The sequence below is a fragment of the Curcuma longa genome, chromosome 9, assembly GCF_044706935.1.
Source record: "Curcuma longa cultivar G26 ecotype Majalengka, Jawa Barat chromosome 9, ITB_CL_G26_1.1, whole genome shotgun sequence".
Taxonomy (NCBI): domain Eukaryota; kingdom Viridiplantae; phylum Streptophyta; class Magnoliopsida; order Zingiberales; family Zingiberaceae; genus Curcuma; species Curcuma longa.
Genome location: NC_133869.1, coordinates 6,669,402 through 6,695,489, shown reverse-complemented (window position 1 = coordinate 6,695,489; position 26,088 = coordinate 6,669,402). Strand labels below are relative to the sequence as shown.

General features: G+C 38.6%; 3 protein-coding genes and 1 pseudogene across 3 annotated transcripts; 1 reads left to right on the top strand and 3 right to left on the bottom strand.

The window, feature by feature from the left end:
- Window positions 1–5,359: 5,359 nt before the first annotated feature.
- LOC141834803 (auxin transporter-like protein 2) lies at window positions 5,360–7,569 on the top strand (annotated as a pseudogene).
- Window positions 7,570–7,909: 340 nt separating this feature from the next.
- LOC141834802 (arginyl-tRNA--protein transferase 2-like) lies at window positions 7,910–15,667 on the bottom strand. The gene is made up of 6 exons (XM_074722171.1): window positions 15,299–15,667; window positions 14,775–14,813; window positions 12,714–12,864; window positions 11,420–12,559; window positions 8,739–9,072; window positions 7,910–8,281 (listed from the first exon to the last, which is right to left on the bottom strand). Exons 1-6 carry the CDS (start codon window positions 15,456–15,458, stop codon window positions 8,159–8,161), a joined length of 1,947 nt encoding a protein of 648 aa, XP_074578272.1. The 5' UTR covers window positions 15,459–15,667; the 3' UTR covers window positions 7,910–8,158.
- On the bottom strand, window positions 15,535–25,139 carry LOC141834804 (auxin transporter-like protein 1). The gene is made up of 9 exons (XM_074722173.1): window positions 25,123–25,139; window positions 23,975–24,056; window positions 23,699–23,884; window positions 23,506–23,618; window positions 23,220–23,403; window positions 23,037–23,134; window positions 22,301–22,766; window positions 22,044–22,228; window positions 15,535–15,595 (listed from the first exon to the last, which is right to left on the bottom strand). Exons 1-9 carry the CDS (start codon window positions 25,134–25,136, stop codon window positions 15,535–15,537), a joined length of 1,389 nt encoding a protein of 462 aa, XP_074578274.1. The 5' UTR covers window positions 25,137–25,139.
- LOC141834805 (pleckstrin homology domain-containing protein 1-like) lies at window positions 18,304–19,250 on the bottom strand. Its single transcript, XM_074722174.1, has one exon. The coding sequence runs from the start codon at window positions 19,039–19,041 to the stop codon at window positions 18,544–18,546; it is 498 nt and encodes a 165-aa protein (XP_074578275.1). The 5' UTR covers window positions 19,042–19,250; the 3' UTR covers window positions 18,304–18,543.
- Window positions 25,140–26,088: the final 949 nt, after the last annotated feature.

Sequence of the window (26,088 nt, the reverse complement as noted above, 5' to 3'; positions counted from 1 at the left end):
ATTAATTGGCTAAAGTGGTGTCCAAAATAATATTAAGGAAAAGATGGGATTTTAGTCCCACATTGCTAACCGGCGATAGCTAATGTTTCCTTATATGTGTTGCTGTGTTAATGAAGTTAACACAAGAAGCACAGGTACTCTCTATCCATGGGCGAGCTGGTGCTCGCACCTGTGAGCCCGCCACCCGCCACGTGCGCACGTGCGCACGTGCGCAATGGGCGCTTTGTAGGCGCACTTTGCACTTCGCACGCACGCGCCGTCGTGCGGAGCATTGAGGAGCTTGAATCTATTGCTCCGGGTGACATTGCAGTGCCTGCGTGGCACTCGGGTGACGTGTCGGGCGCACATGTGACGTGGCATTGCCTGTGTGGCATCCGCGTGGCAAGTAGAGGTGACGGTGTTGTTGATTGGGCAGGCAGATGGGACCGTCGATCAAAAGGTGTGATGGATCGCTTGTGATGCGATCTGGAGCGTTGGATCGCGAAGAGTCACGATCAGACCGCTTGGGAAGAGACTTGATCTGAAGCGTCGGAGTGAATGGATCCAGATCCGATGGCCGACGGTAATAAGCGAGATCTGAGGGTTGTGTCCCTCAGATCTGATGGATGAGATTCGAGTGGGCTGTGTGAAGGGTTACAACCCTTCGAATTGGACGATCCAGATCGTACTCCAGCCCAAAGAGACACATCCTCTCTTCAAACCTCTTTGATTAGTATAAATAGAACCCTCCAGATGGTGGAACTCATCCAATTCATCGAGTCCCTCCTCTCTCTTGAGCATTCATCTCATCTTGTGAGTTCAAGAGTCCAAGAAGTCTACGAGAAGGTTCGCTGGTCTCGGAATTTGAAGTGCTGCTATTCCGAGACGATCGTCGTTGTATCTTGGGAACGAGTTGCGCCATCCGTTAGCACCAGTAGCGGAGCAATATCGTTTACGGAGATAGTGTCTAACACTAGCCTCGACGATACATATCAGTTTGCATCTCCTAAGCTACCGGAATCAACAAATTGTTCATGGATTTATGACTTGACATGCCCACCAAGTATATAAAAGCATGAACCTTGAGAGATAAGTTAAAATTTTACACCTTTTGCCTTATCAAAAACATGCCAAATGGTGCCCCCGACGCAATGGTGCAGTGATAAAGATTTTTGCCAGTTGTTCAACCATACAAGGATTGAATTTCAATTTTGATGAATTAATAAATAAATTTTTTAATGGACGGTTGATGTAAAATTGTTGAACCGGTAGATTGTCTTTGATAATCGATAAAAAATTTCGATGGAACCGAACCAGCCACCTCAAGATACCCTGTGCCAATTAATTAAAAAGAAAAAGAAACATGCCAAATGATCTCTTCGGACATGGCATAAAGATAAATACTTATGGTTTAAATCTTAGTTATGATGCACTGCAAAATATTTTATTTTATCAGAAACATGCCAAGTACCTCCGAATATGATTCAACAGTAAGACGCTTAGTAGGATATCCAAGTATTTATGATGAATATGATTCAACAGTAAGGCGCTTAGTAGGATATCCAAGTGTTTACAATTCAAATTCTAATTGTACTGTAAATCATTTTTTTTAATCGTATGAAAAATCTGCTGATTATTGGATGAGAAATCACTCGTATTTTTGAATTTATTCAGAGGCTATTATCTCCTGGACTAATTAAACCCAAAAATACCTGGATTCTTTGTTATAAAAGAAAATTGGCAAGTGATGTGTGCTGATTCTTTTTTGATTGAAATATCTAAGTGTAGTTTGAAACTTATCGATAATGAATCAAACTGAGTAACTTTAACTGTTGTTATGATGATCTCTCATACGAACGTTGTAGCCTCGTCATGAATAAATACGCCATGAAGTTTGGAAGTCTTCGTAATTAATAATTCGGCACGTGAATGAACAGCCGTTTACTCGAAGGGGAATCGAATCTTAAAAAAATGATAATCCCAGTAGCCACATCTCCGGGGGTGGTCGACTCGGTCCCATGGAAGTTTTCTATCGACCACCAGGGTAAATCGGGAAGCGCATACGGCGACCAATCCAGATGTCCAGCATCCTTTGATTGCGTTCTCCATTTGGAGGAAAATTCCTGCAAATACGCCGTAGCTGGGGATTAAACTGCGGGTCCCTGAGTTACAACCCAGATGTCCTACCGTTGCAAATACGCTGTAGCTGGGAATCGAATCTTAATTTTGTTACCCGACAAAAACTGGTCAACAATAATAGATTAATTAGGAAATAATAGTACGACCAAACTAGATTGAGATTTTCATAAATATTTCCAAAATTGCCTATGTTTTGTGATTTGGATCCTCGTCGCCTTCTTTCCCGCTTCGGATCTCGAGTCGAGTCGTAGAGGGTTGACCCGAAAACCCGGCCGGAGTTTGAAACGCAATTAAAATAAGATGATGTTAATGATTGACGGCTTAAGCGTGTACAGCTCATTATCATTAATTAATCCAACACGAATATTTAATTCAAATTTAGATGAAAATTTCATATATTTTTTTTCTCTTGCAATTTTAAATACTAAAATTTTTTTATCTTGAAATACACATGAAAAAAAATATTAAAAGAACTTCTATCTTATTTTTTTATCCCAAAACATTTTTAATTTAATATGTGATAATTCTTACCAAAGTTGCTATAAACGTAATAAAATTATTGAAAAAAATTTAGTCAAAATTATTTCAATACTAGTCAATATTACTTCAATTTAATCGAAATTAATCCACAATTTTAAATGAAACTAATATAGAGTAGTTTTAATAAAAACTACATGCAAAGTAAGTAGAGTGATTTTCGTCAAAACTGATACCAAGTGAAATATTTTCAATCAAAAAAAAATTTAAATGATTTTGATCAAAATTAATTATAGCCAAAAGAAATAAAATTTAAGATTTTTAAATATTTTTTGTTTAACTATAATTATAATAAAAATAAAGGGTACTTGGCCATCATTTAACAAATTTTCATTTTACACCCCTGCAAAATTTTCCTACAACCCCTTTGGAATCTCAAAATAATGGAATGCTCACAATGTTTCACTACCAACTAATAAAATTGACTTGCTAGAAAAAAAATATATGCATGCCATGTTTAGAGTATCATTGCATAGGCAATGCTAACAATTAATGAACAAGGTGATGAAAATTTAAAATTACATATAAGTCTCCCGGGTTAAGGTGTGACAGTAAAAGATGGAATGGACTCCGTAAGCAATGAGAGTTTAAATCTTGCTCATAGCACATTACATTTGAAGAGTTTGAAAATTTATGACATTGGATTGTCTGTCAGGATCTATTTGTACTTTTAATTTATCATAGTGGTCGATGAAAAATTTTTATGAGATCGAATTGATCACTTTTAAATTAATCGGATAGTAAGAGTTTAGTACGATGGAGCAGAGTTGCTCAGGATCGAATCTTGACGAAGCTGAAGCAATGCTCTCTTCCATCGCGGTAACTGCAGCTTCTCTGATTTACTTCTTTATAAATGATTATAAAATTGATCATGTGAGATTGCTGAGGTGACGACTTCTATCTTTTGTTGAAGTGGATATCTAGATAAAAAAATTAACAAACAAAATTCAAAAAGCATTGTGAGAAACTTCGGTGGCAAAATGAAAAATTCCCATTAGTTTATACGAGGAAAAATGCTGCCAATTGGTCCTGTGTTGCTTTGCTCACTTTATTCCTCTTACTAATAGAATTTGTAAAAGCATATATCATTTTCGTATTTTTCTATGAAGATCTAGTTGCGTCTATAAGAATTTAAAGGCATAAAGATATATTTAGATTTGACAGAAATTTAAAATAAAAAAAACCGTTATTACATTTAAAAATACCAAAATAACATCCACATATAATTTTCTACTCGAAATAATCTTTCATTCACAACTTGTCTAACCACAAGAATATAAATCGCCAACCTAATTACGTTCGACTATCAAAACGAAAATTACTTTGGTTAAAATAGTTCTATTTTAGAATTGCTTTAGTTGATGTAATTTTAATTAAAATTACTCCAAGGTAAAATATTTATAGATATTTTAAATAAAAATTTATTTTAATATTTCTACTTTTAATGATAATAATAATAATGAAGCTCATTTTTTTACCTTTTAATTTTATATCAAATAGCTAGAGCGATTAAACGGATCAATGTCACAATGGATTAACTCTATTAAAAATTCATCATATTATAGGGTGGGTTGGACCACCTCAGTAATTTGACGAATTAAAAAATCTCCAACCAACCCAACTCAAAACGGATTGCGAGTTAAATTGGTTTACTCACGGACCTATTAAAAAAGTAAAAAAATATTAAAATTTATAAACTTGATTATAATTAAAAATAGATCAAGTTAAAAATTTTAAATTTAAACTGTGGTGTAGAAGGATAAAGCCATTGGTCTATTAAATTTTTTAATATAATTTTAATTTTTTTTTAAAAAATAATTTTTTTTTAATTAGCACGCCAACTTAAGCCCATTATATATCAATCTAAATGAGTTAGTCACAAGCCAAAGCAGATCAATAAAATTTGAATAATCCACTTAAATTATTTGATAGAATGAATTAATTTGACAAATCCCATCTAAATTGATAGCTTAACAAATAACCAATGAAATGAATACACATAAAAGTGAACATTATGAATAATTTGTATAAAAAAATTATCTAAATGTATATTATATATATATCAAATTTTTTTAGTTAATTTTTTTTTAATTGTGATAAATATAGTAAAATTTGGATAAAATAACCAATATTGAATTAGTTTTGCAGAAGAAAAGTGTGATAAAATCAATTATAATTTCGCACATATTATTATTATTATTATTAAAAAGAATATAATTTATTGAGATATGAGTGGGTGGGCCCACGAGCCTCACCATTTCGGCAGAAGCTGGTTGCAGTCCCATGAAATACCACACTGCCTCCGGTTTGCCGATGCCTCCTCTGTTCTTAATCATTCTTCAATCTCTCCTCCATTAAATCTACCGCCATAACAACCCGCGATTTCTAGGTACATTTCCGCCAAAAGCCTGCCACCACCACTCGATTCCTCCTCCAAGCTCGAGCTCCGAGCGCCTCCATTTACTACGGCCGCCTTCCTCGGTATTAATTAAAGGCTGGCCGGCGGCCGCGTCAGTGCTCCAGCGACCAGAGCAAAACTGAGTTATCAGGGAAAGGTAGACAGGAATCCATTCCATTCTCTTCTTTCTTTTAATTCTCCAGCTACTTTTATTCCTCTCCTCTGTTCTACCCAATGCGTTCGCTTTTATTTCATCAGATCTTGAACTAACTGTTTGGGCGGTGAGGCTCGGAGGCTGAGGAGAAGATGCAGGCGGAGAAGCAAGCGGAGGAGGCGGCCATCTTTGCGGCTGGTGGCATTACTAGCTCCAACAATGAAACAGAGCAAGGAGGGGAGGGCGGCCATGGCAAGGAGGAAGACGGTCAGGGACTCAGCATGAAGGACCTCCTATGGAACGGCGGCTCCGCCTGGGACGCCTGGTTCAGCTGCGCCTCTAATCAAGTTGCTCCCTTTAATAGCTCATCTCCTCCGTTTTGCACTGACAGCGATCGATCTCCTCCAAAGCTTGCTCCTTTTGCATCGAACGCAGGTGGCGCAGGTGCTGCTGACGCTGCCGTACTCGTTCTCGCAGCTGGGGATGCTATCGGGAGTGATCTTGCAGCTGTTCTACGGGATCCTCGGAAGCTGGACGGCGTACCTCATCAGCGTCCTCTACATCGAGTACCGCACCCGCAAGGAAAAGGAAAACGTCAGATTCAAGAATCACGTCATCCAGGTCACACTCTTCTTCCTCTGCTTGGTTCCTTCGAATACCTCACAGTTTTCTTCCTCCGAGTACCGTACTCTTCTTCCTCCCTTCCCTTCCTCTGATTTGTTCTGTGTTTTTTCTCGCTCTTTTCCCATTTGTTCGTCAGTGCCTCGTTAGACAACGAGTCCTCGCCATCCCCTTCCGATTCACAAGATTCCGTGGGAGCCTGACAATTACCAAATTCTCGGTTCTCCTCGCGTTTGGTTGATATTAATATGACTGAAGCACCGCCTTTTCCTTTCCCCTGTTCTCGACTTTATGCAGTGGTTCGAGGTGTTGGATGGGCTGCTGGGGCCGTATTGGAAGGCCGTCGGACTCGCCTTCAACTGCACCTTCCTCCTGTTTGGCTCCGTCATCCAACTCATTGCTTGTGCCAGGTAACACTTCATTTTATTCCTCTCGCTTCGTCCCTTTATTTTGCAGAGATTAATCATATCTGTAAAAAAAAATTGGTTAATTTTGGAGCGTGCAGTAACATTTACTACATCAACGATCGGCTAGACAAGAGGACATGGACCTACATATTTGGAGCCTGCTGCGCCACCACGGTGTTCATCCCTTCCTTCCACAACTACAGGATTTGGTCCTTCCTCGGCCTTGGCATGACCACCTACACCGCCTGGTACCTCGCCATCGCCGCCGTCGTCCACGGCCAGGTAGTTGACTAAACAGTTAGCAATTCAGTTTGCTTGTCCTGTTCTTGGTGACAGAAGTGTTGGTGTTTGAATGGCGCAGCCGGACGGCGTGACGCACTCCGGTCCAACCAAGCTGGTGCTTTACTTCACCGGCGCCACCAACATCCTCTACACCTTCGGCGGCCACGCCGTCACCGTGTGAGTGTTTGTTTGACTCGTTTGGATCTTACTGGTGGAATTGAAAAACAGTAAGGTTGACTTGTTTGCTATGGACAGTGAGATCATGCACGCGATGTGGAAGCCGCAAAAGTTCAAATATATCTACTTGATGGCCACGCTGTACGTGTTCACGCTGACTCTGCCGTCGGCGGCGGCCGTCTACTGGGCGTTCGGCGACGAGCTGCTGACGCACTCCAACGCGTTCTCGCTGCTGCCCAAGTCAGGGTGGCGCGACGCGGCGGTGATCCTGATGCTGATCCACCAGTTCATCACCTTCGGCTTCGCGTGCACGCCGCTCTACTTCGTGTGGGAGAAGGTGATCGGCATGCACGACACCAAGAGCGTCTGCATCCGCGCCGTCGCCCGCCTCCCCGTCGTCGTCCCCATCTGGTTCCTCGCCATCATCTTCCCCTTCTTCGGCCCCATCAACTCCGCCGTCGGCGCCCTCCTTGTCAGCTTCACCGTCTACATCATCCCCGCCATGGCTCTATCCTCACCTACCGTACGCCCGCCGCTCGCAAGGTCCGTATGCCATCTAATTTCAACCGACCATTTTGACGAAAATTTGCTGAACTCCTCCGACTCATACAGAATGCGGCGGAGAAGCCGCCCTTCTTCCTCCCTAACTGGACGGCGATGTTCGTCGTAAACGTCTTCATCGTGGGGTGGGTTTTGGTGGTCGGATTCGGGCTCGGCGGTTGGGCGAGCATGACCAACTTCGTGAGGCAAGTGGACACCTTCGGGCTCTTCGCCAAGTGCTACCAGTGCCCCAAGCCTCCTCCGCCGCCGGCAGCCGGACCAATGCCTCAGCAGAACCACCACTAAACCAGCTGCCGCCGGCGCAATCTCGCCGCAGTATTCCGGATCAACAAATATCTATAAGTAGCCTTGTTTTTTGTCACTGTCTGTGTGATGTAATATATAGTTGTGCTTCCGTCGGCGAATCCTATCGCTTTTAGATCTCTAAGGGGACCAATTTAACCAGAAAATATTGCCGTTTAATGGTGTTAATTTTTCTTGAATGCCTTGAAGGTGTTCTAATTGTTAGATTGGATGTCCATCAGCATCCAACTAAATTAGTGCAAATAAATTTTTAAGTGTTAGGGAAGAAGAACATGCAATAAGAGTAACAGCCATATATATGCAGACTTCGAGGATCATAATGTAAAGTAGAGATTGCAAGAAGTTACCTGATGAATAAATAGACGACGCGACGCATCACTTCAAGCTCAAGGTCTTGAGCAGCTGAAACAATCACTAGTTTTAGTTCTATGAAAAGTATGTTCAGAGTGAGATTAGTCATCCAAACACAATGTCAAGCATCATTAAATGACAGAATTTATAGCAATTTCAACGTCAAATAAATGCGATCCGTGATTTCAGGTTCCTGGAGCAAACAGTTGTGACAATGATGTCTGGCATTGGTCACAACAAATAAATTTATCAGAGGGAGTATACCATATGGCCGGCAAGCTCCGTCCCAACTACTCTTACATAACTTATCAGTTGTTTTTCAAGTCCTGAAATGACCTTCTTATCAACACAGCCGAGAACTTTCTCAAGGTCCTACACTCAGAAACACAGGTGAGAATAAATCAGGTCTATAGCAAAGACATTACAAGTGTTTTGATTGAGAATACTACACCAGATCATCCTTCTATTTACGCAAGGATGTGTATCACAACTATGCCATATAAATGTATCATTTCACATTGAAAAGCTACTAGAGATTCTCACCTTCTATTAAGGTGATTATTTAAAGAGAATATTAAACAAAAAGAAAGGATCAAACTGATGAAAAAAAACTGTTATCAGAGTCATGTGGGGGTTTTTACAATGGTGAATCTTCAGTCTGCTAGAACGATCATGTGTTACTTGCTTGGGTATGGAAAATATATGAATTCAGACTTTGATATAGAAGGCAGAATTATAAGGGAGGCTTTGCTTGGCCAAAATTGCAAATAACTTAACAGGTTAATATAATAGCTGGATTTAAGAAAAGTTCAGAGGAAATTGAACACACCTTGAACTTGACACGCAAACCATTCACATCAAGCACAATGTCACCAACATCACAGTTTTGAGAACCATCAGCCACTGGTGCACCATCGGCTAAGAAACTTGACTCGTCCCCTATATCCATATCTGTATCTTTATATCGCAAGTCAACTTCATCATTGTCTTCATCATCAGACGAATCTTCTATAGAAGCACAACCATGAGTATCCGTGTCGAATCTTTCAACAGAACTAGCATGCTTGGATAGCATTGCAGATTGTTGCTCGACCAGATAATCTGATAGGACAACATAAGGTTTTCTCTCAAGTAAAGGTTTTGCAATTTCAAATGGTACCCACCTGCATAATCAATAATTATCTTTTCTAATAAATTGTCATTCTATCAAAACCTTAGATAATACAAGCATCTGATGCAGCAACGTAATAATGACAATCTGTGCTTGTAGCAGAACTTCTCACATTAGTTAAAAATTGAAACTATGGGTCTACAAATAACACGCTGGCCACCTTATTAAAGAATATAAATACAGATTTTTTTTTGAAATTTCTGTAACTATTTGAGCAAAATTTAAAAAGCATTAATCGTCCTGGCTGCTTGATCATGGAAAATTATACATTTCTAATTAAATTTTAGTTATTCAAAATCTTCAAACTGCAAGATTTTGCAAACCTTCAATTGGAGTTTTTTCCTTTTTGATCAAATTTTCACTCATTGAAAATCATCATTTTAGCATCATTGTCACCATTGTACAGTTAAATCATTCCCACCTCTCGGTATAATCATTGATGCAGGCTTGAAGCACCAATATCATTCAAATGCTTTCTGGACCTTCATTAGATGCCCTATCAGTTATGCCACATTGTTATTGTTATTTCCATGAAAACTACCATAATCACTCTATAATCCCACCAATATTGCTGGCAGTCAGTCACATGACCATCATATTTGACATTGCCCTTGTGCCAGTTCACATGTCATATTAATATACACGGTGAACCTCACCATACTGTTCCCATCATCATCATCATCAACATTGTGACAGTTCAATATCTCAATTGCTACCACCTAGTATGGGAAGCACACAACTACCCATTAAAGAGCAGATATTGGTCCATTCATATGGCTTATTCAGTCAGCACAACATTTATGGTAACTTGTTTCCTCTTACAAATTTGTTACAGCTCAGATGGTACTGGATCCACACCACTGTAAATACTGAATCAAGAGTTGAACCGATTGCAATTATGAGTCATGATCATCACTACTATCAGCATCTCCACCTCCATTGCTAGAAACAACATCGCCACCATACCACCATCTACAACACACAAAATCTCCTCTTGCCATCATATGATCATTTGCAGTGACGACAATTTCCTAGCATCTAGCACCATTGTTCTAACAGTCATCACTTGTAGTGGTACCATTACAAATGCCACCATTTCCAACAGGACCAACACAATGCCAATAGATAAAGCACAAAAGCAACAGGGAAGAACTTTATATTAATTATGTTTTTGTCATTTGGCAATAGAGGATATGTGAAAATGGGGAAAAAAGTAAATAAGATTATCGAACTAATTCATCAAAATTGAACCACATAGGGACATATACACAACTCGTCATCCCAACTGTACAAATTCCTGTATTCACAACATTTCCATATATCACATCAATTGCATTTTTATGATTCACATTGATACGATTCTCAAATAGACATATTCAAATAACCCCTTCAAATATTATCCTTTAGAATAGACTATTACATTTGTTATTAATTTCTTCTTTCTAAATATTATAATTTAGAATAGGTCATAAGATTTATTATTATTTACCCTTTCAAAATATTAGAATAGATTATTAAATTTATTAATAATTTTTATATTGATTTGATATTATTGTATGACTATATATAGAGACATTATGTAATCTTTTGACACAGGCAACATAGAGATTCAATTAATTAATTATTGGAGATCTATCCCCTCGAAATAATCATCCCATTCCCCTTCTTTGATCCTTTTCTCTATTTCCCTATGAGATAGGACACGGGATCCTATCACACATTATCTGTCATTTTAAACAGTTCGTGCCAGAAATGGGAATGGCAATGCATACTGTTTTTTATGGTTTATGCACTAAATTGACCTACTTAATTTTCTAAGGATAATAATCAAATTTGGTCCACATAGCAATTTGCACAAATAGGCTTCAAGTTTGATTAAGTTCCCAAACATGGACCTAATACCCACTTAGTACAGATTTAACTCGGGTACCCATGGGTTAGGGTAGAAGAAACAAATATGAGACAAGTTCCTATAGGAAGGAATTTAATCAAACAATAATTTAGGTGGTAGCAAAAACAGTGGGTACCAAACCCATCCCCATCCCTATGCCAAAGCATAATTGATAGTATAAGCTTTTGCATTTCGATTAGAAAATTTGCCAACAACTAATTTGTAAGCTCATCATACTAGAAAAAGAATATATAAATTTGTTTCACATACCACAGAAGCAGTGAGCAGCAATATACAAAGTGTATTAATCAATAAATAACACTACATTTCATAAATAAATGATGCATAAGATATATAAGCATTAAGTATCCACATGATAATTCCCATAATAGGAATACATACACATGCACATATACACAATATGGATGAAAAGTAAAGAGAAACTTACTGGTAGCGAAGAGGACAAAGCAGTTCAGATGGACGATATGCTGCTTTGTATCTCATTTTGCTGCAGGAGTGAATATAATAGCCAAGATAATAATACTGGAGGCTAGGGCAATGGTTTTGAGTCCCCTTAACCCAATCTATCTCCTGCAAAGCTGAATATTTTCCAAGTGATAAGAAGGCAAAATCAGGATCCCAAAACAAATACTTGCTTGACAAACATCGGGGAAGAATGTCCACTACACCAACTGCAACAAGTTTCCCGTCAATCAAATATTGTTGATGGAAAGACCCAAATCCACAAGGTGCAACAGAATTGCCACCACTAATTGGTGGAGTAAAAATGATAGGAGTGTCCACCAGAAATCGTTTGTATGAACTTACTGTAACTTTTTCTGGCTTATCATCATGTACTTTAATCTGATATTTTCTATATAGAGCATATTCTTCCTGATCAAAACTAGATCTTTTCAGCCGGATTTCAAGCTTTCTTCTTTTCTGAGGCATAATTACACAATGGTCAGAGGTAGCGATCCTTTTTGCATTACCTTGACTGCCTCTAGGTTCTTGTGCCTTTTGTTTCAGATTACTAGCTTCTGAGCTTATCTGTTTGGTGGTTGAATAGAAATTTAGGTGGCCATTGCAAGCTTTTGTTAAAAGCTCATAAGGTACCTCTTGCTGCATAAGTAGACCCGAAATCTTTTCAGCAATAGCCCTTGGATTGATATCTGGTAATTCTGGCTCCAGGAATTTATTTATTTCATCTGCAGCTTGAGATCGAATAGTTGCAGCTATCTGAAATGCAATATTACTAGTGTATGCTAAATCTTCTGATATATTCTTTAGCTTTTTTTTGGCCTGGGTTGTAACCTTCTTCACATTAGCCTTTGGAAACTGAACAACAGGAAGAGATATACTCCCGCAAAATATGCTCACAGTTTTATCAATAATGTCAGACAAAGCATGAATAATAACAGATTCACTGGACAGCTTTTCACATGTACTAGATGAAGATTCTTTTGTTGATACTGCTGTGATTTCCGGTATGGACTCTCTGCTGACCAGCTTGAGCGAGCCCTTACAAGAGTTAGCTGTTTGTTTTAAATTGTCAGATTTATCCATTGATGTAGCACCATCTAAGAACCTGCATATTGAAGTCAAACATTTTTAAAAAATTTAATTACTCTGGATTTGTGTTTATATACTAGCCAAGAGGCCAAACACCTCCAAAACAGTAGATTATATCATATAAAGAACCTGAAAAGTGCCTTATCTGAAAGAGAGACAAGCAGAAATACCTTTGCATTCTTTTATATACACGATCTTGGTCTTTAGAGGGATAGAAATTATTGGCTTTCAGACGAATTGTATAAGATGGGCAACATGTTCTATCCATCTCAGGTTTGTAAAGAAAGCAACCAGATCTCCTCCAACCATGGTCAAGAAGCTCTGTGGTCATATTCACAACAGAAAGATGTAGATGTCAGAATACAACAAAGTTTTATATAAAAAGACAAAATATAGGAGATATTTACATGATGGCTAAGGAAACAATGTATAAGGAAAATTCAGTGACTGATGAGATTTTTCCATTTATCCAATTTTAATGGATAAAAATTGTATCAATGTGACACCTGAGATAAAAGTAAACGAAGTTACTTCATCAAATACATGTAAATCTAGTATGCTTTAGGGTACTAAGGATTGCTTGATCAAGGAGTAGGACCAAGGTTTTATTTCTTAATGTAATTACAAGAGATGTTTTAATGACAAGTTGACAACAAACTAAGATAGAGAACTCATGATACTTTAATTTGTACTTTAGGGAAAAAGTGTAAAAGGAAGCTCAAAATATCAAAATGCAACAAATTATCAAAGAAGATATGCTTGCCTAAAGACTTGGATATAGCATATTAGGATAACAGTGGCCAATTTATAAAGAAGTTGATAGTTTAGGATAGATTTGGGTGTAAAATGGCGAACTTCCTTGTCTATCCAAGTCAAGTACCTTGATCTAAAAAAACCTAATGCAACCTTCTTAGGCTTGATGCAATTGGAAAGAGAAAACTATATTATTCAGAAGTTGACAAACAGTTTGAACCACGTAAACACAACTCCACAATAAAAACTCTAACTAAATACTCTATGCAGAACTAAACTTATGCATTCTAATACTCGTGAGTCTATTGACACTAGTACTCCATTTAAGCTGGAGTAAAAATATTGATTGATGCTCAAATTGCTACATAAAATAGAAAATTTGACAAATTTCCTGATCTGATGGTACAGTCCATGAGTGCCTTAGAAATAAAGGAAACAAAAGAAAGGATATACATTCTTAAGGTATATAAGCCCCAAAACTCAATATATAGTTATGTATTTAAAGTGTTTTCTACAAGATCTCTTGTAAGAGGAGAGAAGCAAGGATTGGATTCGATGAACTTTGAAATTCATTTTGCTCTCAAGTAAAAAAGGGCACTGTGACATTTAATGATAATATCAGTAAGATAATTAGTATTGGAAATATTGACACAATTTTATAGTATTGAAGTCATTAGAAAATGAGAAGTTTAGTTTTCAAAAGATTTGTTAAAAGAATTTCACTAAAAAGAATGAATAATTTTAAAAATTGCATGACATGAATTTAAAAATGAATTGTTTATAGAATTTTTTGAGAAAATAGGAATTAATTATACATATGCTTGCTCATGAGGTGGCTACAGCCATACTTTGTGAGAGTATCTTCCTAATATTTCCAAGTTGAACCATAAATACAGTCCCTTATACTTTATGTTTATTTCAAGAAGACTCATGAATTGTAAAATAGAAGAATGTCTAGTGTTTTGTTAGTTTAAGGTCATTTGTTGTAAATGTTTGTATTTGGAATTGAATATCAAAGATGCTTCACATAATTTTGATGAGAAATTTGATTATGATGATGACATTTTCACTCACATCAATTGCAAGCATTGTTTTCTTCATTCTTGTGTTGCAAGTCTTCATGTTCATGTGAATTATGAAGATACATGTTCCAGGCCTTGCATATAATGCAATGCAGGAATAAATCAATGTAGTTGAGCCCAAATAGTTGGTAGTTACATGGCTTGATGATTGTAGTGTTTGAAGCATTGTATGTGAATTTGTTTGATTGAAGTTTCCGTGAATATAAAATGAGCATGGATACTATATACATAAAACAATTTTATACCTGGAAACGCTTGATAACATGAATTTGCAAACAAAACAAACATCAGTACTAGGTCAGGGAGAATTCACATGTTGCATCAACTTTTTTATTTATCATTACACATTTGCAATTCCTAGTATCGAAATATAGAATTAGTAAAAAAGGCTCCAACCTTGGTAGTCATCAGCAGTTAAACTATTCGCCCATAAACCTGCACAAGTACACTAAGAATTATATGCAATGTCATTGAAAAGCTAAAGCATAAACGAGCATATTGTTTAAGAAGGCAACGTAGCTTGTGAAGCCCCAAATCTTTAGAAAAAATGAAGAAAAAAGTTGATTCAGGAACAAATAACAAATGGTAAAGCCGAAACTTGCATGCTATATACAGCTCGGTCACCTTTGGGCTCTGACGCAATTTCTTCCTACCGAGAGATAGCAATCTACAAGCACAACTTTTCAAAGTGTGTCTTTTAGAAATGGAGAAGAGACGCCAAAATCTTCTAATCGCGAGCTCAACGAGAACAGTATGATAGAGGAACAAAAGTACGATTAGAACACACAAACTCGCCGGATGTAAAATTGCGATCTTTAGTTTGCTAGTCAACGCAAGCACCCGTTCAAGATCATTCCTCGATCGATCAATAGAAACAGATAAATAGGAAGTGGAAGATGAATAAGTGCTTTGGCTCATACCGTGGGAGACGCTGGAAGCGGATGTGGATCTGCAGTATCCGCATGAGTTACGTCTCCTGCCATGGTCAATCACCACCGACTCGCCGATCCCTCCTCGTTCCTTCGCTCTCTCCTTTACTCCTCCTCGGCCACTCCGGCTGCTGCTCGCTCCGTCACCCATTCCTCCTCGCTGATCGTGAAAAGCACCTTGCGGCTGGTGTCAGGGTTTAATCAGAGGATGGGAATGGCGAATTGAGCTAGGGCGGAAGCGATGACCGCGGCAGAGGATCGGGGGTTTGGGAGAGGCAGGCAGGCAAACTGTGGGAGGAAGCGAAGCCGCACCCCCGGCGATTGGAAAGGGACCAATTCAAGTGCTTTCCTGGTTGCCCTCGGAGGACGACTGGCTACGGTCTCTGGACTTCGCTCGCTACGGTAATTAAGCCAATGACGACACCAGTTCAATCCAGTCTCAGGTCAACGAACCGGGTTGAGCCAGCCGGTCCAGAAACCAGACCCGAGCTCGAAGAAGGGTTTAAATTTAGAATATATTATTGATTTCGCCTCCTTGAACTTTACATTTTTTTTTAATTTGGAGTTTCAAATTTTTACTAAAATATTTTTAAATTTTTAAACAAAATCATCGTTAATATGGTTAAATCACTTAATGGAATAATGATGCCATGGCAATATGTATAGATAATAATAATAATAATAATAAGAGAGTCGAGTGATGGACTCAACTCTCATCGTAATCAAATAATAAGAGAATGGAATAAACACATAGAAGCTAGTTATTTTGACGTCGTTGTTGGATCAAATATCATACGTGCCTCATAATATATAAACTAAACAAAAACGTTAATTAGTTAATTTTGAATTATACGTTTGTGATTTTCTAATATGCATTTTTTTAAGATTCTACAAACCAGATATATTTATCTAGTTACTTAGATAAATGCAATTCGATTCCAGTTGGATTACCAGTTGGGTTCAGATAAGGACGGTCCTATCTAAAGCAAACTAAAAGCAAATGATCATTATGTTAAATTGAAATATATGATACCGAAACAAACTCCTAAAGAGTTGATATTTTTCAGATCAAGGGCTGTTTGATCCTACAGAGAATAAGCACATGGAAACACACAAGTAGATGCTCCAGCAATCTGACATTTACTCTCCGACATGCCATCACTGCTAGCAGCACTTTGTCACAGACAAATTATAAACATAAAAGTATAATTGTCCCATCTTGAAGTATTATACTTATCCCTGTGACATTACCAGATGGAAGAAACTATAGCCCCTCTATTCATAGCTTCGTTGAGGCTTGTTCTCTATGAACTCACCAGCTAACAGGAAGAAGAAGACTCTCAGCTGGTAAGCTTATGCAAGAATGTGTCATAATGTGAGGAGTTATCAACATGATGAGTATGAAAACGTCAAGATCCACTGCGCAAGCAAACTGTTTTGGAAGGGTGTGATTTGCTTAGTTTATCTATAATGTTTTGGAGGTCTATCAGCTGGATCTTCTGTTAGCTTTGTTGACGGTGGAAAGTTGTATTCATTTCCACAGTTCTATTTGTATCTTTGGTAGCTGATAGTTATTAGAGTGGAAGGGAGGGCAGGTAATTCATTTCATTACAGACCTGTAAGTATTCTTTTCCCCTTTTACTACATATACATTAACTTTCTTGGGTAGGAGACTCCCCTACCTCAGTTTCCTTTTTTTTCAGAAAATAAATAAACAACAATTAGGAGAGGCTCTGAGGCAAATGGCACAGTTTCACTTCCAACACTTGATATGATGTAATGCTACGTTTACAGTAGAGAGTAGAAAGGCAAGAAATGAAGTAGCTTAGTGAAGGCAAATGGCACAGTTTCACTTTCAACACTTGATGTGATGTAATGCTATGTTTGCAGTAGAGAGTAAAAAGGCAAGAAATGAAGTAGCTAATTTTCACTCTATTTTGTTCTTCTTGTTTACATGGTCTGAATTGAAAAGAAAAACATATTGTTCCCTACCTATTTTGTCAATTGATAAGAGTATAATTAAATTTAATTCAAAGATCGAATTGTGGGAAGATTCTAAATGTCTTATGATAAGTTGATCCAAAACTGAAATATCTAATTTAATTTTGTTAACAAAAAAAGAGTCAGTTGGAATAGATACAATCTCATAGTAAAGAGTTAAGATAACATGAATTTATTGTGATATTGAATAGTCAAAATGAAAAGAGAGAGAAATTTAAATTTTCTAAAATTACGGTACGAGATATAACAATGTATAAAAGAATTATTATAGCAGAAAAATACTAAAATGGATGTGTGGAGTTATTATAATTAAGTACAAAAAAATGTTAATATAAGAGCCAGAGACAATTAGATATAGTTATAATAGTTAATCAAATGAAAGAAAATAAATCAAAATGACTCAGACAGCCTAATTTTTGTAGCATTTAGACATTTGCAGACAGGCCAATTGGTTCAAGATGATGATTAGAAATGTGGTCATGAGAACAAATTCAAAGAGGTACTGAGAACTCTGGTAAAGGAACAGAATTTGATTATTCAACATGATTCTTTCTAAACCATCCTCATTATATGGTTCAAGAACAAGACACTCAACATAGAGCAGGTTAAAATTTATATCCAGACTAATAAAAATATGATAACACAAATATCATCCACAAAGCATGAGAACAATGACATATCTGTCAACCTCTATGTTTAGTGAAGCAACAAGCACAAAAACACTCCGGCAACCGACTATATGATTTAAGGAAACGATCAGCTCGTTACAATTAAATTATAAGAAGCCTACTTTTATAAACTCAAAAAACTAGTAATGTGCACGCTAAGCATATTAATTTTTTAAAAAAGGGACCAAGGCTATCCCAAGATCAATTGTTTGCATGCCGTTCTTCAATGAAAAGACAATCTTTTCATGATGAGTAACTTTTTGGAATAATCAACTACGGTGCTTATGGGACAGAAATTTCAGATCTAACAAAGAATAGCGAGAAAAGTGCAAGAGGAACATGATGTCTGAAATTATTGAAAGGATAATTTTACAAGCCGATTAAGTTGTTCAGCAGATGAAAGGAAAGACATCATTATCGACGCAGCATCCTAGGAAACATGGAGATTACACAGATATCTCCAATCAACATGAAGAAATCGCATCATTGAGCTTACTCAAAACATAGTGACAAAATACAAACCCTAGATTTATAGAGAGGCGCACCTATTTGTACATCATGCATCAGCTATTCTGGATCGGTGTTGGAGGGTTTCGCATCGGTGGAGGACGAAGTTATGGCAGCACGTCTGACGCTGTCGTAGTCGACGACCTCGGCATCGGCCAACGACCGGGAGTGCTGGACGATGGATCGGCCGATGGAATTGATCCACTCCTCCTTTTCCTTCTCGGAGTCGGCGATGAAGTACATGGTCTCGGATCGTGTGGAGAGCTCGAAGGCGAAGGCTCGATTGATGACGTCCTCGGCGCCCTTGACGGTGAGGCAGGCAGCGACGGGGATGACGCCACGGGGGATAGAGGCGCGGGTGACCTGCGAATCCTTGAACCAGAAGAGCTTCCCCTGCTTCAGGACGAACCAGCGGCGGCGCCACGTCTTGATGTACTCGCCCTGCTTGGTCAGCCACCCGGCGCGCTCAGGATTGGACCAGAACGCGACACCGCCGTCCTCCTCCGCGGCGGCCAACGCTGTGGATCCGAACACCGATCGCCACAGGCTCGCGGCCATTGGGATTAAGCTAGGGCTTCTCAGTTGTCGATCGATCGATCGTGGTCGAAGAGGAGATGACGCGGGTTGTGAGATACCATGGAAGAAGGGAACGGCCGAACAGGGACACGAGGCCCAGCGAGCGAGTAGTAATTTTAGGAGCTGGCCGAACCGGCCTTCTCGGCTCGGTCAGAGAGACTTTTCAAGCCGGTTTTTTTCTCCAAAACAACTGAATCCGGTTTGGTTCTCCCCCAAAATCTAGATTCAAACACTAGAGAAAAGAGAGAACAAATAGGCTTAAATGAGAGCTACTCATTCATCAATCTCCAATAGTTAACCATTGTTCTAAATACTTGTTTAGTAAGCAATTGATCAAGATAATCATCTGCTAGAGCAAAAAAGAGCATAAGCATGGACTAATCTTCTGCTAATTCAAAATTCAAGAACAAGATAGCTTTGATATAATAATAAGCTTAGAGGACAGTTAGCTAATCATCAATCACAAACATGATTAGTAGCGGATATAAATTGTCTATGTTTCTTTAACAATATTAGACTCCATTCGGTAAATATAAATTGTCTATGTTTCTTTCAGCCAAAGGAAGTGATAAGTACTTATAAACCTACAACACAGTTTAGGTTCGTAGTTAGGTTCTTCGAGCTTTTCAGAGTACGAACTGAAAAGTAAATAAAAATTAGCTAACTTTAGTGGCATCTAAATGTTCAACAGAAGACTGCAAGATGTTAAACATTCATTTTTTCTTACATTTCCCATAATTATCCATTTTGAATCAAAGATAACTAGGACATTGGTGCCTATAGAAGTTTAAAATGGGGTAGCAAGGACTTACACAAACTGAAGAAAGCAAGTGTGAAGAGTTGAACTGCAACAGCAATGTAAAGTCGTTCTATCGGTTGCTGACTGATCCATTCTTCTAGCTGCTGCCTCCATTCCTCCAAATCCAGAATAATACCATAAATACCTTATTTTCATAAATTATAAATTCAAAAAAATAGGCATAACCCCGACATCCACTATTTACTTTGTATAAGCTGAATATGAACCTCCTTGCTTTCTTCCTATTCCAAGGATTGGGATTCCTCTTAACAAATCAGAAGGAAGCAAGAATCAAAGCAGATTAAAATGAAGTAAATGAAAGTGGTAGAATAGTTTCAAGCAGAAAACACATAAGCCTATCTAATAGACCAGTGATCCAGTGATGTCTCATCTTATGAATGATTTTCACGAAATTAATGTTATAAGATGAGGCGAATCTACTCAAGAAAGCATCATGTTGATACTCTAGCCAACAATTATTGAATGCTACTTCTTAAATGAATTAGCTTACTACATGATCGTCAAGGGAAGTCGACCGCCGTAGCTCCACTATTTTTGTCTTCATCTAACCTATTTTGATGTGAAAATGACAGTTTTTTTTTCCTTCTACCTGCCATGTCGTGAGTCTATGCCGTCCCGCGGCGGTCAGGCGAGGTGAAACAGCGGCGGCGGAAGGAGAAGAGGAGACGCAAGATGTCATAGTGTGAGCCCACAGCCACGAAGATGTTGCCCAGCGCCGCGGAGCGGCGATCAGGCAGTCCGCCTGACGCGACGGTGGCATCGCATTCTAGGGTCGTAGAAGGCGAGACGAGGACGACTAGGGATGGCAACTGGTTCGGGGATTAACGGGGAAGCCTTCTCCATCCCCGTCCCCGAAATCCAAACTTATATACCATCCCCGTCCCTATCCCCGTCGGGTATCATAATTTAAATACCATCTCCGTCCCCGTCGGATTTCGGATATCCAGTGGGTTTCGGAGATCCCCACAGATTTCGGAGATAGTTTTCCCCGCGGGTATTTCCATGGGTATCCCCATACCCATACCCATACCCATCCCCGTCATGACATATTTAAAAAGTATTTTTTTAAATTTATTACTTTTTTATTAATTAAAAAAATATTATTTGTTTTAGAAATAATGAAACTAGAGTATTCAAACAAATAATTATACTTATTTTTTTCATTTGATATAAGGATATAATCAAATTAATGAATCTTAATGAATGAAATTATCAAAGTCGGGTTCGGGGATGGGGACGGAGAATTTTTGGAATATCATCCCCGACCCATCCCCGCTTTCCGAGATTCGGGGATTCCCCATTCCCATCCCCGCTTTCTCGGATTCGGGGATTCCCCGATCAAAATGGGATCAGGGAACGGATTCCCCATCGGGTCCGGGTCTAATTGTCATCCCTAAGGACGACCAGGGTTGAATAATTTATTTAGGGCCAATTTCACTTTTTGCCGATTTTTAAAATTTGTTATCGTTCATTAATAAAGATTATAAATTATTCATAAATAATCTCTATAGATAAAATTTAAAAATTAATTTTTTTATTAAATTTATAAATAAATAAAAAAGTTTTAAAAAAATATTTAAAAATATAAAAACTTTAAACAATTAAACAAATTTAAATTGAAAGTTTTATAACATCTCTGCTTAAGCTTAAGTCAAGTTTCAAAACTTAATCTCATTAAAAAAATAAGTCAAGCTTAAATATCTATTTTAATAATTTAATTCATTGGCAAAACTTAATTATCTTATCAAAAGAAATTGGAATAACCTGTTAATAGACAAATTTAAGTAAAGTCGACGATTCAAATTCCGGAAAATGTTCGACTCATGCATCTCTTTCACATACATAAATTAATCCAAAAGAAACCATTTAATCTAATTATGAAAAGCGCCCGCCATGTGCTCGTCATAATGCCTGACCCATGGATCTCCTTCACATGCAGGGGCCTGCTTCGTCACACAGCAAAGATTCTGTGCTGCGGCTGCCCGATTCAGGCAGAAACACCGCGAATCAATTTGGTAGAACATTAATTTGAACAATTAAAGCTAAAAGCATTGAAACAACACCCCCTTTCTTCCCTGTTTGTATTTTTACAGGCGGCAAAAAGAGGCAGAAGCTTGATGAATACTAATGACTTGAACATGATCATCAGTGAGGTAGCTGTTGCGGTTTCGGGCACTGATAGCACTTGGCGAAGAGGCCGAAGGTATCCACTTGCTTCACTAAGTTGGTCAAGCTGGACCACCCGCCGAGCCCGAACCCGACGACGAGAACCCACCCCGCGACGAAGACGTTGAGGACGAACATCCCCGTCCAGCTAGGGAAGAAGAACGGCGGCTTCTCCGCTGCATTCTGCAATGAGTCAAAGAGTTCACCAGATGTTCGATGAAATGCCCAGCAGAAATAGCGAATTGAGAAGATAACCTGGCGCGCGGCGGGGGTGCGGAAGGTGAGGATGTGAGCCACTGTGGGGACGATATAGACGGCGACGCTGACGAGGAGGGCGCCGACGGCGGAGTTGATGGGGCCGAAGAAGGGGAAGATGATGGCGAGGAACCAAATGGGGACGACGACGGGGAGGCGGACGACGGCGCGGACGAAGATGCTCTTGGTGCCGTGCATCCCGATCAGCTTCTCCCACACGAAGTACAGCGGCGTGCACGCGAAGCCGAAGGTGATGAACTGGTGGATCAGCATCAGGATCACTGCCGCGTCGCGCCACCCCGACTTGGGCAGCAGCGAGAACGCATTGGAGTGCGTCAGCAGCTGATCGCCGAACGCCCAGTAGACCGTCGCCGCCGATGGCAGTGTCAGTGTGAACACGTACAGCGTCGCCAGCAGGTAGATATATTTGAACTTTTGCGGCTTCCACATCGCGTGCATGATCTCCCTGCAACAACAATAGGAATCTTTTCAATTGCCAATCGAAAATTCTTCAAGATTACTGCTGTTTGCCACACGAGTGACTAATTATCCTAAGAAGATTTGATCAAATCTAAATCATCTTGGTCTCCATCTTGTTTCTTTACATCATCGTCGCTACCTCTCCAGCCTCTGAGACTTCAAGGTCAACTAGTAATTATTAACTAATAACCGAGAATGAGCTTCATAGGCGATCACTTTAATGGCTGCTTGCTTTTATGAAGATTATGGCACTCACACGGTGACGGCGTGGCCGCCGAAGGTGTAGAGGATGTTGGTGGCGCCGGTGAAGTACAACACCGGTTTGGTTGGACCGGAGTGAGTCACGCCGTCCGCCTGCGTCATCCAAGCACCACCATCTTTGTTTTTGCCACCAAGAACTGCACAAGTAAATGAATTAGCTAAAGGATTGCTTACTTACCTGACCATGGACGACGGCGGCGATGGTGAGGTACCAGGCAGTGTAGGTAGTCATGCCAAGGCCGAGAAAGGACCAAATCCTGTAGTTGTGGTAGGAAGGGATGAAGACTGTGGTGGCGCAGCAGGCCCCAAATATGTAGGTCCATGTCCGCTTGTCCAGCCGATCATTGATGTAGTAGATGTTGCTGCATCCTCCAAAACCACCGAACAATCAGAATCCTCCGCAGACATGATTGATCTCTGAGCAAACAAGAGACAGATAGAGGAAGACGATGAAGCATCATTACCTGGCACAAGCAATGAGTTGGATGACGGACCCAAAGAGGAGGAGGGTGCAGTTGAAGGCGAGTCCGATGGCCTTCCAGTACGGCCCCAGCAGCCCATCCAACACCTCGAACCACTGCCACATACGAGCGAGAATTTTTGTTCTTTTTCTTCTCCAATCTCAAAACATGACAAAACAGAGGATGTAATGTGAACCTGGATGATGTGATTCTTGAAGCTAACGTTCTCCTTCTCCTTCCTGGAACGGTACTCGATGTAGAGGACGCTGATGAGGTAGGCGGTCCAACTCCCCATGAAGCCGTAGAAGATCTGCAAGATAATACCCGACGCCATCCCCATCTGCGAGAACGAGTAGGGAAGCGTCAGTAGCACCTGCGCCACCTGCGTTCGATGCAAAAGGATCAATCAGTCTTGACATTATCGATCGTTTTCTGAGCAAAACAAAGGAGATGAAGCAGTAAAGGAAGGTACTTGATTGGAGGCGCAGCTGAACCAGGCGTCCCAGGTGGAGCCACCGTGCCAGAGGAGGCTCTTCAAGCTGAATCCATTCGCGCTGACGGCCTTCTGTTCTTCTTCCCCGACGCCGATGCCCTGCTCCAGCTCCTGCCTTAAGGTGCTGCTGCTGGGCGCCCCTGTAACTTCTGCTCCTTGTTTCGGCTGCAGCATCTTCCTATTCCTCTGTTACCAGCACCCTGTAGCAGGACATTTAACAAGCAAAAATGCGGAATGCTCAGATCCAAACACCATCGCCCATGCAGCCATAGCCGCCAATAGTTGCCTAATTTTAGTAACTGATTAATTTTAATAAAAAGATAGAATGCATCTCTTCTGCAAAAAGGTGGATTCGCCATCTTAACGGCCCCACACGATCATAGAATGCATCTCTTAAAAGTCCAATAGAATCGGTTTATGATTATCTATGAAAAATAAATTAAAAAAAATATTATCTTAACTTGATCTTCGTTCATCTTAACTTGATCTTGATTCTTCTGCAAAAGGTGGATCCGCCACCTTAGCGGCTCCACACGATCGGCCCCACGACCATCTGTGAGGAGGTAAATCGAAAAAGTGCAATTGATTACGACGCAGGAGGTATTGCCAACTTGATCTTGATTCAATTCTTATCCCTTTCAACAAATAATAACTGATTAATAAATGTGAAAACTCTCACCTATCAAATATATCATCGTTAATTATTAAAAGAAAATATTGAAGTAGGAAGGCGGATCTGCTTTGTTAAATTAAATTACCTATCATTTGAGGCCAAGAGTAAAATAGGCAGGGGAGGTCTAAAATATTAATATTAAAATGTACACGAACAACCAAACTGTAGGCAATTTATTTTCAATAGAAATTTAAAATAAAAACACCTTTCTAATTTTAAAAAACATTAATCGAGTTTCCTCATTTCATTGATTAAATTCATAAGAAATAGTTCTATGATCATTATAAAATAATTAATAAAAATAAAAAAAATAATATTCCTTCCATTGAATAGAATAGTTTAATTATATATATATAGATAATATTTATTGATATCTACTCACTCTTAAATGCATCCACTTTTCTATCCCACAATATCAAATCAACAATGGTATACTCTCCTCTTCTCTAATAACTCTTTTTTCCCCATTTTTTTTACGATTTCTTTACCACTAAAAAGAAAATCACGATTAACGATCCAATTTTAGATCGTTAATCAGTCACTAAATTTAATTAATAATTAATAAAATAAATCATAAAAAAATTCATCGTAATTCAAATTAACGATCGAATTCATATTTGATTGCTAATTAGCAACTGATTTCGAATTCAGTCGCTAATTAGCAATCGATTTCGAATTTAGTCACTAAAAGTAACGATCGATTTGGAAATCGATCGTTAAAATTAGCGATTGATTTTGAATTCGGTCGCTAATTTTAGCGATCGATTTAGAGCTCGATCGCTAATTTTAATGACTGATTTCGAATTCGATCACTAATTTTAGTGACCGATTTCTATTTCAGTTGTTAAATTTAGCAACCGAATATGAAATCGATCACTAATTAATGACTGACTATTAGAGTTCGATCGCTAACTTTAACCATCGAATTTGAAATCGGTTGCTAATTTTAACGATCAAATTCAAAATTCGATCGTTAATTCCACCGTTAATATTTTAAAAAAATTATTATCATCCCATTATTATAGCACATACAATCAATATTAAAACTTTCTCATACGATCTATACAATTCACATTTTAAATACATATTATAAATTTATCTAAATCTTAAAATAATTAATTTTTTATTGAATAAAAAATTGTTAAAATTTGTCATTTTCTATTTTTATTTTAATATTTTATAAAAGTTAATGTTTGCTTTATGTTTTCCAATCTCATTTTATAGAAAATTAGAAGTCATTTTCTAGAGAATAAAAACTGCGATTGAAAAATAGAAAATGAAAAAAGGTGGCACTGATTGCATTATTTTAATAAAATAACTTATTAAATTAATAAATATAATTTGATAATTTTATTTTAATAAAATAATTCATTAAAAATAATAATTTTAATAAAATAATTTATTAAATTAATAAATATAT